We start from the raw sequence: 15742 nt of genomic DNA, 5'->3' as shown, positions 1-15742 counted from the left end.
AGTGATAAGTTTGCTAACACCAAGGATCCACTTAGTACCAAAATGTTTCTTCGATTAAAATTACTATAGGGTAAAATCCTAGTTAACCCTTATGTTTGGCATAAAAACATGCAAAATTAGGAATATAATATTCCAATCTAAGGTTTCGTATTGTTTGTCATATATTGGTAATGACTCCATCGAAGGTAGTTAATCTGCTTAGTTTCCGACAAACTTGCCAACCCTCTGAGTTTGTGCACTAAAAATCCAACCATTAAGATTATGGGGCAATGTTAAGATTACCACTAAATCTCTTTTCAGTACAACCAAACACGCTCCATAAGCATGCAAGGGATGAGATTATCAAGCATCTGGTTGCATCGTCGGACATTAGACAACTCCTTTAGACAAACATGATTGTCAAGATGCCACTTTGACTACTTAGTCAAATAACACAAGATTGAATTATTCTAATTATGATTTATTTGTTGTAATGTTTTAAGTATTACTTGTAAGGTGTACTCTGATTTTGATATGTTGAAAGTGCCCAAACAACCCCTTTTGGGGCTTCTTTGTGTGCGGAACACTCAAGTGAAATAACATGAGCAAATACGCAACAAGTACTTGAATAGTGGTGCATATGTTGGCAATCATGCTGACGGGCATAGGCGATACCTACCACGGCTTAGTTTCTAGTTGCTATATTGTGCTTATATTAAGTTGTGCAAATTGAACTTATAATCGTTGCAGTTTGCTTTGAAGATGGCTATATGTTAAGTCACCTAACTTTTTTTTGTCAGTCAATTTTGTTTGGGTTAATTGGATCCATGCCACTATGAATATGCCAAATTAAAAATATCCCACTACTATTCGCAATATTGGCTAGGTGCCACTGAAATCTTGTAAAATCATAACCATGCCATCACCATCCACTATTGTGTCTTTCCCCGTTAGATTTGCATCATCCTCCATCTATGGCGTGCGCCGACCAGCATTGAGGCCGAGTGTCGCCTTCTCTGCGCACCCAAACCGCCATCGCTCCAGTTGCTCGTTGCTGGCGAGAGAAGCCTCGCCTGGTCGCACCGTTGCTCCTCGCGTCGCACCACACCATGGTCGCACCTTCTTCCTCACCAACCGTCGCCTAGAATAGCTCCTTTTCTCGCGGAGGTGAGTTCGCCTCTCACCGTCAGACTACAACCATGTTTTTCTCGCCGCTTCGACCATGCTCTCTCCCCTTAACCCTTCCACCTTATTCGCTAGATCGAGATCCCTAGTGCCGCTTTCCTAAATCCGAAGTCCGCCAGAACTCCACCGTTACCGTCGCACCCGAATGCCGTCGCTACTTTCCTTGCTTCCGAGCTGCTTCGTCGTCGTCCTTTGCCGGTGTGCGCTCACCGGTTCTCTCCCTCACCGCCTCTCCGCTGCTTTCCACCGCTTCACGCACCGCCGCTCGCCGCAAAAAGTTGGGCGGCTGGCGCTGCGTGCAATGCGAGCAAATCCGATGGTGGCGGTGTGCTCGTCGTTGCGATGGCAAGGTCTCGGAGATGGCAACCGGACAACAAGGATAGAAATTAACGGGGATGACAGAAAAGTGGATGGAAAACGCGATGGAGTGGCATGGTTACAATTTTACAAAATTTCAGTGGCACCCAGACAATATCACAAATAGTAGTAGTATTTTTTTTTTTAATTTGGTATATTTGTAGTGGCATGGATCCAATTAACCCATTTTGTTTCCACTATCTTCTAGCAACCTTGCATCTCTCACTTAGTTGCAGTCTCCAGTGGTGACAAGCTTCCACAGCTTCACATCACATTCCTCTACTCCAACGGTTGTCGCTAAACCCACCCAATGCAGACAGCCCATTGCTAGCTTTCCTCGCCTATGATTCCAAAATACTCCCATCGCTAGGCTATTGTCATAAGCGCCAACAAACTTTACCATTCCATCCCTTAAGGAGAAGCTATGCCTCAACAGGGAATTTATTAGGAGAAATAGGAGGTGCATTTGGTCTCGAGCTAGAAGAAAACTATGGGCCACTAGATCACGATCCAACAAATGTCGCAATCAACTAAGAGAAATCTCAATTGACTGCAGGTAGCAAAGATGTTTATTTTCACAAATTATATTATGATTATAAAATATAACATGTCTCTTTAGCACCCAATAATCTCATTTAACTCCTTCCTAAATTTAAGCCTTCATAAAAACGTAACTTTTTTCTATCCTCTCTTGTTCCTTTCCCTTGTCCATAATTTTTTTAGGATTGTCCACAAATGTTTTCACAATGAATAAACAACTTGTTTTCCAATGCAAACTAAATAAGAAGGCAAAGGTCCACATGTCAACCACCCACACTAACTCCCTACTCTTTATGGAAAGAGAAATGATACTATAGGGCCCAGAGGATTGACATACATACATACATACATACATACATACAGAAAATGATGGTAACACTAGGTTAAAAATATTTTTTTTAATTAAAATACCATTGCAACGCATGGGCAATATGCTAGTTTGGACTTCTAAAATCCAATAAAATGAAATTCCTTTGGAATGGTTGAGACATGGGGATTTTGAATGACTTTTAACATAAGGTCTAACCTCATTGGCATTTTCCCCTAGTCTATAGCTTTCCTCATATTCCAGTTTTTACTAGTGGTCTTATCCAAATGTTCGTACCTATATCTTGTCTTTTGCACACGGTTCCAAATAAAAACACTACATTTTCCTATTCATGTAGAAACTAGGGTTGGCAACGGGGCAGGGCGAGGCCGAGTTAGTCCAGAACGTCCCCACCCTTGACTCATACCCAACCCCGACCCCGGCCCCGAGCCGAAGAACGGGGCTAATAAAGTCCCCAGCCCCAGCCCTGAAAGGGAGGTGGACGTTCGACGGGATGGTGCTGGACAACAAGATGGAAGGCCAGTGCTCAGCGACGTGCTGCTAATGCGCTTTTTTTATGGGCCACCTTCCTTGATATAGATTTTCGGCGACCCATAGGGTCCCCCTTGGGTGGATTTGTTCCCCCAACCCCATATCACCCATGGGTGAAATATTGTCCTTCCTTGTGTTAAAAGCAAGGTTTCTAATCCTAGTCTGTTGAAAGGGTTATTGAGGTTATGCAAGTTTGGTTACATTACCTGCTTTAGCAAAAGAGTTGCATATTTTGAGGTGTATTTTGGCCAATTAATAAACAGCCTTTAGCACAGTGTAGTTACAAAAACACAAGTAATTGTCATATTATTAGCAAAGTAATAATAGCTGTCTTTATTTTCATGTACCTGAATAACAATATCTTCACATGTCCCTAGGGATCCTCCCTTTCCAGCAATACTTACTAACCTGAAAAGGAGAAAGAGTGCAAGCAAAAAGAAGGAACAGAGAAATAGTAAGATCACATTTACTTATTAGCAAGATAGGTACAGCATTTGCCACTTGCATTATACTACAATAAATAGTGGCTATACGAACAAAATAGTGCAAGAGACATAAAATTATTTTTGTTGATGAAAAAGCTTAGCAGTATTGAATAACTTCAATCATGTCTTTTGAATTATTAAGTAGCACAGCCTTAATATAAATATCATGTGCGAGTAGTTTAAATTAAGTCAGCATAATCAAAGGGAGATACCTCTTTTCTGCCCCACTATTCACAGGGCAAGGAGAGCACTATGATGTTTTTTCCATAAGAATAGAAGGGCCCAGTTGATTTTCTTGCAATTTCGCAGCTTCTGAACTGATTAAAACAGAAGCAGCAGCCCTAACAATAGGTGATTCATATTGCAGATCCACTCTCAAGTTATTTGTTGCACACTCGTGCTCTAGAAGATTATGATCCATTTGCTTATTACTAATAGGTACTTCTTGACTTTGATCACCTTCTTCCCTACTTGGTTTTGTTGACAGCTCAGCAGATTCTGGTGAAACCTCATCGGTGTTCCTTATATCAGTAACTTTAACCTTTTTCCTAGCAAGATCTTTTACTCTCTCAATTTGTGGGGCTGAAGGGAACTTTATATGATCCCTACAAGGTGTTCTAAAAGTAGCATCAATGTCATGGTCCCTGCAAGATTTGAAAACAAGTTATTTTTTTCAACGATGCAGAAGCCAGCAGATAGAAAGAACTTTGGAGAACACATCAGAACTTACAGGCAGTAGATGAATATTTTAGGATCTCCTTTGGGAACCTCCCAAACACGTGCTGTGACATCCTTCTTTTTAAAAGAAATTTCCTTAAGTAATACAACGAATATCATGATAAAATGAGAAGACAACAGCCATACAAACTAATGAACCAAAAGGAACCAGTCTGGATATTGTAACGTACCTTGGCAAACATTTTTTGTGATATGACCTTACACAACGTCTACAGACTGCAAGCCACAGTTGTGTTTGGGACCTGTCCTCGATTTGTTTACATTCAAAGCACCAATGCACCGGACATGTAAATGTCATTCCATCTGCAATACGTTTCTCCAATCCACAAGCTCCATCAGGCTCAAGTAATCCTGCCACACACTTGGGATGGTAGAAGCGCCCACAAGATGCATTACAACACTGGAATACCTGAAGCGATGCAGAGATAAGAAACATAAGACTAAGAGGCAAGAGTAAGATAGTCCATGTGCATTACACCTTAAATAATTGGATAATCGACCAAAGGTGCACGATATAGAAAGCACATGAATGAAATCATAAAACAAGGAACTACACAACTCATATACACTATTTTGTCATGCAAATTTCCCACAACACAAGGGGTTTTCATCTAGTTAGATTTATATATAATGAGTAACTTGTAAGGGAAGCCTCAGAAAATAGGGTTAGACGAAGCTTTTCTTGCCAAGAGTCATTCAATCATTATACACCATTATTCTTGACACCGAAGGGCCATGCAGCTCACGAGCAACAATGACATGCACAAGAGTGCAAAAAGAAGAAGAAACGAAGAAAAACAGCAGCAGTTGCTCACAAAATAATACCAGATGAAGACATCAAGGAAGAATAAGATATAAAATTCCTTTTACAATTAAAACAAGGCATCATATGTATGTAATATTTGAATAAAAGACACACATCATCTAGGGAACTTCAAGGCATGAAGAAACAGATACTGTAGTAAGAAAGGAAATATGAAATAAACAACAAACAAACTTGGAAGAAAGCAAGCATTGCTTCTGAAAGGGAACTGCATTTGCTACAACAAATGGGCTCAACATACCACAGTTCCACAATCATGCAAGGAGGATTAGATATGTTACCTTTGGATTTGTCTCATGCGAAGAATCAAGCTGTCCACATTTGAAACACTGGTGTTGCTTATGTTGGCAGTTCGAGCAAATAAAAATAGGTATTTCCTATTAATATGCATAAATGCCATTATCACCAACTTGAGAAAGGAAGTGGAAACAATAAAAGTGCAGCAATAGTCATAGATACTTTGAAAATCTACCTCTACTTCACGAGAAGTGTAACCAAGAGTTTTGCAAAAAAATTTTGTGCCATCTTCTAGCTTGGGATGGAAAGACCTCTTGCATTCACCTTTACAGCTGCATGAAACCATTATGGTGAGGAATGGAAGCACTCAGAAAATTTCATGCCAATGGTTATATAGTGGTCCCATGGCACATAAAGGAAGTTCAAAAGCAGCTGATTCAACGGATTCTTTAGAAAGAAAGGGAAAAATAAACAAAGTTATGGTTAAGAGGAAGCTGCAACATGAAAATTACAAACTTTCATTCCATCCCCATCAGTATCTAAGGTAAGCATGAATGGAAACTCCCAACCATAAATGTTGCAAAAAGTCTTGTTCAAGTTTCAATTTGTATGAAACAGATCAAATACAGTTCTTTTTGAGAGAAAAATACCATGGTTCTACATTTTATAGCTTGGCAAAAAAAAAAGATTTTTAGGAGACAGATCAAAAATAAGAACTGCTCTAAATGAGAACGGAAAATAAGATGAGCAAGCTATATCACAAGAAGAAAGTTTTAGATTCTCCATATAAAATAATTTATTAGTTTCATTTTATATTGTAGACTGATCAATATTTAGTTAGGTAATTAGGTTCCATTGCAACACATGGACATGATGCTAGTAATTGTGATATATAGCACTTAGTACCTATGTTTATATCTATCTACTCGTCATCTAAAAATACTTTCAATAAGCAGCAGAGTTGAGTGACATTAAGAAATGTTTATCCTATTGCAATAAAAGCACCTACAATACACACATTAAGGTTAGGGGAACCATACATAAACAAGTTTGTGCTTGCAGGACAACCCGAATACTTTTTCTTGACCTATGCTTGTTATAACTTCTATATGTTTCTCCAAAGTCATCTGATGCGTAACTCCATTTAATAGCTTTTGTTCATCAGATGACTTTGGAGAAAAAGTTTGTCGTGTACTAAATTATGTGACCATAATGAAGAGTACAACTTCCATTAATCACTTCTAAATAGAGTAGGAATAATAAATTCAGATCAAACCAATATATTTGATTGACAAAGCTCCAATCTACAATAATGCCACCATGAAGTCTAGAACTACAATATGCTACCAGTAACTCATTTTCTTAAACGCTGTCGTAAGTAATCAAGAGGTAGTCAATCTGCATTTGATAGGGTGAAAGGCCCATTTTTGTGCCAGAATACTACCACAACGTATTCTGGATTATCACATAAGATTATTTTATGAAACTACCAGCGAGGTATTATACTTTTTCTTAGAAAAAGTTTTCTCGGATACCAACGCTTTTTCTAGGAAGAAAATGAGGAAATTTTAAGCGTAAAGTGAAAAATGTAATATTTACTTGGTTGACTACGGGAATGACATATTAGGTACATGTTTTATTTAGTTCTGCATTAATTCAGGCATATCATTGAATCTGTTTTTCTTTTAAAAGCCCACAGAATCAGATATCTGAATATGACTCAGATACTAAGTCCCGTGCAAGTGTCCAAGTAACAGTAAAATAATATAGAAATTGTTTGGTCAATTTAAACAAAATACAGAACTGCCCATACCCAAGTAGAATTCCTCCTTGATCACATATTGCGCACACTGCCTCAGTACCATCATCACTGGCATTACCATCAGTATAATTATCACCATTATCATCACTACTGCCACTGCTGCCATCTTCAGTGTAGTCATCACAGTTTGTAGATGACTCATTGCTCACAATGAATGATTCATTCGGGCTGGCTTTCCTCAATTCAGTCTGAAGTCAAGCGATAAGTAACAAAATTCAAATACGACGCTACAAATTTCAAAACAAGCATTGCTATGTTTTACCAAGAAATAACAAACTTCAAAAGGATTTCAATTAATACAAATTTAGCCTTCTTTCTGAGTCTCTAACATCTAATTTACCTCAATGATGATCCAAGTATCCTCGAGAGGTCTTCTCAGAATCTGTGTACAAAAGACCATCTTTGTGAGAAGCTACCCATTGGTTTCATTATAGTAGAAATGATATTAAGAAAATGATATATAAGTATGTCGTTGTTACTCTTTGAGAGAGGAAGTTGGTGATGGTAGGTTTTGCACCAAAGCCCATCCCCAGATCTTTTGTGGTGGCAAATATGTAGTCATGTATTTAGTATTTGTAAGACTTTAACAGAAAACTAGCAAAAATGCCAATGATTCGCTACTGATAAAAGAAATATGTAATCATATTGTCAAAAATAGATCACTTATATTTTTACTCAATACTTTGCTATATGGCAAGTGATTTATATTGAATTGTTTTATATTATATTTAAATAGAGGAGAATTTGTCTTATAAAAATAAAAAGAGTACAAAAAATAAATATAAATATATCTTTGCAAAAATATGTGATACATGTGTTTGAGCGAGAGTCCACCTTCATCATATATATGCAACCCCTTTTCAGTAATATTGAAAAATATTATAACATTTTAGGCCAATTTATAAAAATTGCAGTGAGGATCCCCTCAAAAAAAACTGTAGTGGGGAAAGGTGCCCCACCTTGTTCTAAGGCCATTGCAACCTTTTAAAAGGGTAAAGATAATCATGTATATATGTTTTAAATTTATGTTCAATTATCGATTGTATGTATAGTTTCAATTTGTACCAAATTTAGTTGGGATCCGTTAAGATGGACTAACATGGTACTAGTTGCATTAAAAACCAACTACTTTACTTTCATGGTTAAGCCAACCAGCCACCTTCTAAACGGTGTTAGTAATCAACCATTTCTTTACATTCTGCAGCATAGTAACAAAACATAAGCATATCTCACAAAAAAGTGGCTTCTCATCCTCAATGCACAAGCAACCTCTAAAACAAGGCTGACAACAAGGTTCTTAACACCACATTTTAATCTGTCATTCTGTCTTAACATTGAGAAGGTGGAATTTCTTTTTTAAAACTCAGCATGTAAATATAATCAGAGTTTACAATTGCAGCTAGAAGAGCTCATGCATATCCTACGTCAAGATTCAATTATTAATACCTTTGACTTCACTAGAGTTTGATCCATTTTCATGAAATATTTGATAAGGGAATAACTCTTCCGCAAGTCATCAACCTCAGGTGGTTTAGTAAAAAATTTCCTATATAAAAACAATCAGAATGTCAAACTTATGACCTGATAGCCAGGTGAGATAAGAAAAGGACAAACAAAAGGATATGGCAAAGATACCTGAAAACTTCGCAGAGGTGTTTCGAAAGAGTTCTCTCATCTTTAGCAGGATGCTTTCTAACAAAGTGGATCATTTGTATAGTGATCAATACTGACCGGGCAATATCTTCTGCATAGCCTGGATGTGGATTTAACAGTCTTATCCAATTGCCCTCACTTGAAAGCACTGAGATCATAGGTTTCTCACAGTCAAGTTCCACCCTCCAAGCTTCGATACGCTTATACACAGGCTGACGGCCTTCACAGTCAATTCCACGAATGTATACACCCTTTTCAGAACCCGGCAGTCGATGTTCTTCATCAAACCAAAACGGCAGGATGCTGAAACAAACAAGGTCTTCATGGCTATCCTTACAAGCATATTGGTCTACGTCCTTCAACTGCGGGAACTCGTCGTCGTCGTCATCAAACAACGCCATTTGCTTGATTACCAGAAATATCACGTCCCTGAAAAGAAAAAGGAAACTCCTACTAGATTAGCATGGTTTCAAGAAAAAATGCCAAAATAATAGTCAAACCAGAGGAACTGAGTAAAAATTAGAGCACCAGCACAAAAGGCAAAGCGGCTTAAATACTGGTTCACTGAACCAACACCCAAAGCAGAAGGTGAAGCAAGCAAATGCCAAGCGGCAAGTGAGATCGGTGCAAGAACCAAACAAGCCGTTTCGGCTGCATTGGCGCAAGAGATGAACCAAAAACCCGAAATCCCCCCCCCCCCCCCCCCCAAAAAAAAAGAAAGTCATGGAAGAAGGTGATATATGAACGTCCGCAACCAGAGTATAATCACAGCGAATGACGGAAAGATCCGGCAAGATGCAAAGAACCATGCGGGCGGAGCAGAAGAAGAAGGAGAGAGAGACCGCCAAGGCGAGCTCAAGAACCAAAACCACACCAAAATCGATCGCCCCCAAAACCTCGCAAAATCCACCCCCAAGAACACCCACCGCTGTTTCGGCAGGTGAGATCACGGAAGAACCAAACAAGCCGTATGTGTTGGAAAGAACAAAACTTGCATGAAAGAAAAAGCGACTCCCGAAGAACACGTCCGCCTTGGAAACAGGACAATAGAAAGACTACTCCTCCAAAATCGTGCCAGGAGGACCAAAACCCTACCATAATCCCCAAAGGAGACCGCCCAAGAACCAAAACCGCACGCCCAAGAACCGCCCCCAAAATCGCCAGGAACCCACATTGCGGGCGGAATCGAAAAGAACCGAACGATGAGAAAACATGGACCAAAAAAAACCTGCTACGACCCAAAGGGAGATAGCAGGAGCAACAAACCACCACCCCACAAAACCCTCTCCGCAGATCCACCCAACAACACACGGATCATAGTACGCTTTAGCATAGATGGGAGAGCAAACAGCCGCCGAGGCATCGGAGGCGGGGATCACAGGAGGAGAGGGGATGGATGGCGGAGGAAGAGCCCTACCCCGATTGAACGAAGCTTGGAAGCAGGAGCACCGAGAGAGGAGGAGAGGAGAGGAGAGCCGAAAGCACCAGCACGGCCTCTTCAAGTCCTTTTGAGCACTCTCGGGTGCCCCTCTCTCTTCCTCTACTGTATTGATTCTCTTTTGTTTTGATGCGGTTACTGCATTGATTTTGATTTTGATTTGATCGCGGGCGTCAAGTCCGCCGCGGCCTACGATATAGGAGGAGTAAGCTGTTCATGTTCATTGGCCTCATGGGTCATGCCACGACCCCACTACTTGCATGAGATGGAGTAGTGGCAGAGATGGGAAGTTAAAAAGGGAAACGACTCACGGGTTGTTTAGATGGTATTAAAAAGTTTTATCCCTTTCATATCGCATTTTTAATACTAATTAGAAATATTAAATATAGATTATTGATAAAAACCTATTCTATAACTTAGGACTAGTTCGCGGGACGAATCTATTGAAGCTAATTAATCCATAATTAGCCTATGTGATGCTGCAATAAACATGTGCTAATTATGGATTAATTAGGCTTAAAAAATTTGTCGCACGAATTTGCTCTCATTTATGTAACTAGTTTTATAAGTAGTCTATGTTTAATACTCCAAATTAATGTCAAACATCCGATGTGATAGGGACTAAAGTTTAAAGATTAGTCCTGGATCTAAACACCACCTCAATCTCTTTAGGCCCCATTTTAGTAGTAAGAATGAAATAATAGAGGAATATGAAAATTGTAAGATTTTAACGTGAATACAAGTGTAAAACATAAAATTGCAAAACACAGGAAAAATTTGCAATGACCGTTTGATTGAACTATAGGAAAAACACAGGAATTTGAGGAGAGATAAAAACTCGAGACCCCTTTGATTTGAAGGAAAAAACATAGGAATTTTCCTATAAAGCCCTTCGAAACAAAGGATTGAATCATATCCAGTCCTTTGAAAATCCTATGGAATAAACAATCCTATATAGATTTTGGAGGAAATTTAGCAAGAGTTTCAACCTCTTGGTAACTTTCCTTTGAGTCTATCTCTCTCATAGCTAATTCCCCATTATTTTAGTTATATTGACGGCCGAAATTTGTCTGTAACGACCATCAACACCCTCGTTGGCACGAGCCACCGCCGGATTCGTCGGATTGACCGGGGGCGAAGCACAGTGGCGGCGTAGGCCTAAGCCGTGCACCGCTCCGCCACCCGGGTCACGCGGATTTTAAGCAGCCGAGACAAGGAGATCGACGACCTCCACGGTCTAGTCGACAGCTTGACCTCGCCAGAGAGAGAGGGGGGGGAGAGGTCCCGGTGGCAAAAAGGGGAGGGGAGAGGCCGTCGGCGGCCCTGCGGGGGAGAGAGAGGGGAGAGGCGCCAGGATGGGATGGAAGGGGATATGGTTGTGGGGGCGGGCCCAGTGGTGGTGGGGATTTGTATTCTTTTCTCGATTTTAGGGTGGTTACTATAATATTTTATACTAGCCAGTGTTGCGCTTTGCCTTGGCTAAAATCAACGATTACATGCTACAAGCATTGTTCCCTTAGACCATAGACGGTCTGGACCACGTCTTGACGCGCGATGGATTATCGTATAATTTAGAACCTAAACCGTGAATTAGGCCGTTTAACTGTCTAGACAGTTAAAGATGGCTCTAGACTGTCTAGACCACACAGTTAAACAACTGTGAGATGAGTTTAAACCATAAAAATATCATTTAGACTACTGTCTAGGTAATGGACCAATACATTTTTAGAGTGGCAGGAGGTAAAACTTCGTGTTTCGCCCAAGGTCCATATGGCTTATGGTTTTAACACCATTCCAAACCCTTCTCCTCAACTCTAAAACCTCACATTGCCACGAAGTCACATCGCCTCTCATCTGGTAGTCAACGCTGTGGACCTTGCTCCCCCCCCCCCCCCCTCCTCTTCGACCCGCAGCCCTACGCTAATGGCTGCACCTGTCACAGCACCGCTAGTTCTCGAATATTATATGAAACATATTAAGTGTATTTACATGTGTACCAAAAAAAATATGCCGATAGTATATAGTATGGTATATCGTCTGCACCGTTCTAGACTTGCGTCTACACTACCTAGACGTACTCTAGACCTTGGTCATCATCAATCTAGCATCTAGCGTCTAGATCAATATTGGCTACAAGATCATTAAATTTTTACGTATTGTTAAATTCTTCAAATTAGAATGAAAAGTAACTATCATGCACGGGAATAAAGTACATCTCATATTCTCATATCACAGCATATGTCTCATTGCAGAATACTTTTTCCATTTCCAAATATAAGCAATCCAATATTGTTTAGCAAACCCTGGTTATGTGGTCCGTCCTCGTCGCCCCCACCCTAGGACAGCCGGGACGATGAAAAAAGCACCTGTCACCGCTCCCCTCCCTCCTCCCCTCTACATCGGTGTTGCCCGAGTGGCTCTCAGGCAAACTGAACAGCAATAAGGACGGTGGTACCAGGAAACTCTCTTCCTGCCTTGAGGACAACACGATGGTTGGGGCACCGAAGTTGCTTGAGAGGCGGCATAGTACAGATCTGGTCTACCCTGGGCGGAGCTAGCAAGGAGACCGCCCTTCGGTAGGAGGCTGACGGAGAAGGTGGTGGAGGACACAGTGGCGGTGGGGTTGAGGACGCAAAGGCAGTGTAGTGGCTAGCGACAATGGGGACAGCCAGATCTGACGCCCCATGGCCAGATCTTGCCTTCCTTAAATGGATTTGGCGGCGGCGTTGGCGAGGATGATGCAAGGCACTAGCAGCGTCGACTCACCCTCTATGGTGGTAGCAGAGGCGTGGTGATGTCATGCAACGATGGGAATGGCAAGTAGGGGTGGAGAGGGCACAGAGGCTAGTGTCCATTGCCGTCTCATCTAGATCTAGTGGTTCTCTGGTGTGAGAGTTCGAATCGGTGGCGGTTGCCCTCGGCGCAGTGACAGCAGGCTCTGTGTGGTGCATCGTGGCGACTCCACTCCACATGCATCTTTGACAGCAGGGACAAAGCTTACTCCTCCAAGTTTCCTCCATCCGAGTAGTACTCCAGCTCTGGGGTGTGGGAGATAGAGTAAGACCGTGTACTACCAACTGTACTCAGCAAGTTATACCAAGAGAAGGTATGATGCAAAGATTTTAAGGAAGTCTACGGGTTTGTTTGCATAATGCAAATGTAAAATAGTAGTTGAAATCAATAAAACAATCAATTAGATTAAAAAAAAGTATTAAATATCACTGCCCCACGCTACACTCCATTGCAACAAGCCCAAACATCCACATGAACTACACCGTTTCGATTAACTCTAATAATTAATGTGCGACTAATCACGGTGAAGCTGGTTAATTGCCTACAACCACGGGCATGACCATTCGAGTAGTTTTACTTTGGCTGGAGGTGTACAACTGTACTTACAGGACACAACTCCATGACATGTAGGACCCACGAGTAAGTGAGCCCACATATCATTGGGCCCTCATGTCAGGGGATTTCTTATCCCTCCCATCTCTCTCCACCTCTCATCTCTTTCCCCATCTCTCTCTACGGCGACAGCTGGCACCTCACCTTGTTGCGGTCAAGGTAGCTGGAGAGAGAAGACATGCTGCACCTGACCTATCCACTATCATCGTACGCACCCTCCTCGCACTTGGTCTCACGTTCCAGCTCTAGCTGTTGGTCTCCACCCTCCTTCGCCTGCTCCCAGCCTCCCTGGACCTCCTACCATGGACATTCACCTCGAAGAGCTCTCTAGGAATCCATAAGCTCAGCTCGGGAACCAGCACCGCCGGGCTTGGCATGGCCATGGCACAGCCTGCCCATCCCATCCTCTTGGATCTCCCCATGGTACTCCCCAACCTTCGCCACAACGGCTCCCTCAACGCATCCCTACTTGACTCCCATGGAGGCTCCGTCTCTGTCTTGCAATGGAGGCCCTCGTAGCCGCTTCTCACTTCGACCTTGTTATGGCGCTGGATGTGGTATACTACGAGGTGTTGGTTGCCCTTGATAGAGACGTTGCGGTTTTTCATCAAGTGGGAGGTTGTGTTCGGGATGATGCCTCGCCTTGTTGCAACTGAGGTGGCGGGAGAGAGGAGACTGGGGCATAGCCGTTCGACCTCCGCTACATCCTCCCACAGATAGATTGGTTGGCCATCGGCCCTCTCCCCGTTTGTGACCTCAAAGATAGGGGAGAGGTAGAGATAAGGAAGAGAGGAGATAGGTGGGGAGATTCGGAAGTCCACTTATATGTGGGCCCTACATGTTTTAAATTTTTTTCTGACTAGGATGCCACTTCAGTCAAAACAGGCATCCATATTTCCATAGGACTTGAATTGGATGGTTTTATAAAGATGGGGGTGAAGATTCATGATATCATGTTTTAGAGATGCCAATTAAACCCAATATAAAGATGAACAACGGCAATTGAACTTATTACAACATTTTATTGCTTACAAATAACTAGTGAATATTACAAAGGAGTTAGGAATACTAGAATATACTCCACGAGTTGCTGCGGGATTAGTAGCTACCTATTATTATGACTTTTGAGTAATAAGCAATATATATTTTTTGTTTTGAATGAACCATGGAAAATTATTACACATATAATACATTAGCGACCAAATTGTTTCGCCCCTAACTAGATGATGCCCCACGCTTTGCTGCGGGATATATGTTAGATACTGGAGAAATGAACAAATGATTTGGATTAAAATATTATGAAAATGGTTTGAGAATCAGTATGTTTAGTTTTGGAATGAAGTAAATTGTAGATATAATTACTATATGCTTGCATGTTGAACTTTGTGTGTTTAATGGGTTGATGTGGCATGCTGCATGTAGGTTTTAGGAGTGCTAATAAATACTATGCTTATATGTTGCGCTTTAGGTGTTTAGTGGGCATTAGCTTTATAGAAAGAAGAGATCCCTTTCCTTTTTCAGGTGATTTTCTGTCCAGTCCACCTCTTTTCATCCTTTTTTGGTATAATAACTCTCGTGGACGAGAATTTAGAGTATTTACCATCCAATTCGTGTGCCTCAACTTTTTTACACTCAATCCGTAGGCCCTCTATAATACTCCGTATGACATTAGGACTGCTAACTAGTCTATTTGGTACCACTTTCTTAGTTTTTGATGTATTTCTCATTTCTTAACTCAATTTGTATTTCTTTTATGACATTGTGGACAATTTTGCCCCTAGGCCCACTGTAAGATCAAAGGAAGATTGTCGTAGGCTCTCCGGACCTTCCATTATATTTGAGAGATAAAGTGAATAATTCAAGTCATCAAACAAGCATAATAAAACATCCGACGTCTCGAGAAAGAAATATTGGAGAAATTGCTGGACCTTTAGCCTACCAGTCAACTTCAGCCTAAAATGTGCCCGCCAAACCACTCGAAGGCGGCGACCAGATGTGTTACACATTCAGGAGACTTGACAAAAAGGCTAAAGATTTACAACCTCTCAAATATTCCTAACTCATACTCATGTGAATCTAGTTCCTAGGATGTGCACTAGATCCACACTTTCATCTTAAGCATGATTATACATAGCAAACACAACTAAGATGAAAGAAACTTAAGACTTACAACAACTTAATAAATACATAGGCCGACCGGCCAAATAGACATATTAGAGAA

General features: G+C 41.2%; 1 protein-coding gene across 1 annotated transcript; it reads right to left on the bottom strand.

Annotated features, from left to right (window-relative positions):
* Window positions 1-3866: 3866 nt before the first annotated feature.
* On the bottom strand, window positions 3867-13904 carry LOC127783049 (protein ENHANCED DOWNY MILDEW 2-like). The gene is made up of 11 exons (XM_052310326.1): window positions 13816-13904; window positions 10096-10254; window positions 8661-9107; window positions 8472-8571; window positions 7366-7407; window positions 7017-7213; window positions 5439-5535; window positions 5248-5343; window positions 4314-4552; window positions 4136-4218; window positions 3867-4049 (listed from the first exon to the last, which is right to left on the bottom strand). Exons 1-11 carry the CDS (start codon window positions 13902-13904, stop codon window positions 4000-4002), a joined length of 1599 nt encoding a protein of 532 aa, XP_052166286.1. The 3' UTR covers window positions 3867-3999.
* Window positions 13905-15742: the final 1838 nt, after the last annotated feature.

Source organism: Oryza glaberrima, chromosome 8 (genome assembly GCF_000147395.1).
Source record: "Oryza glaberrima chromosome 8, OglaRS2, whole genome shotgun sequence".
NCBI classification, from domain to species: Eukaryota; Viridiplantae; Streptophyta; class Magnoliopsida; order Poales; family Poaceae; genus Oryza; species Oryza glaberrima.
Note: the sequence above shows the minus strand (reverse complement) of the source record. Positions and strands in the feature narration are given on the sequence as shown.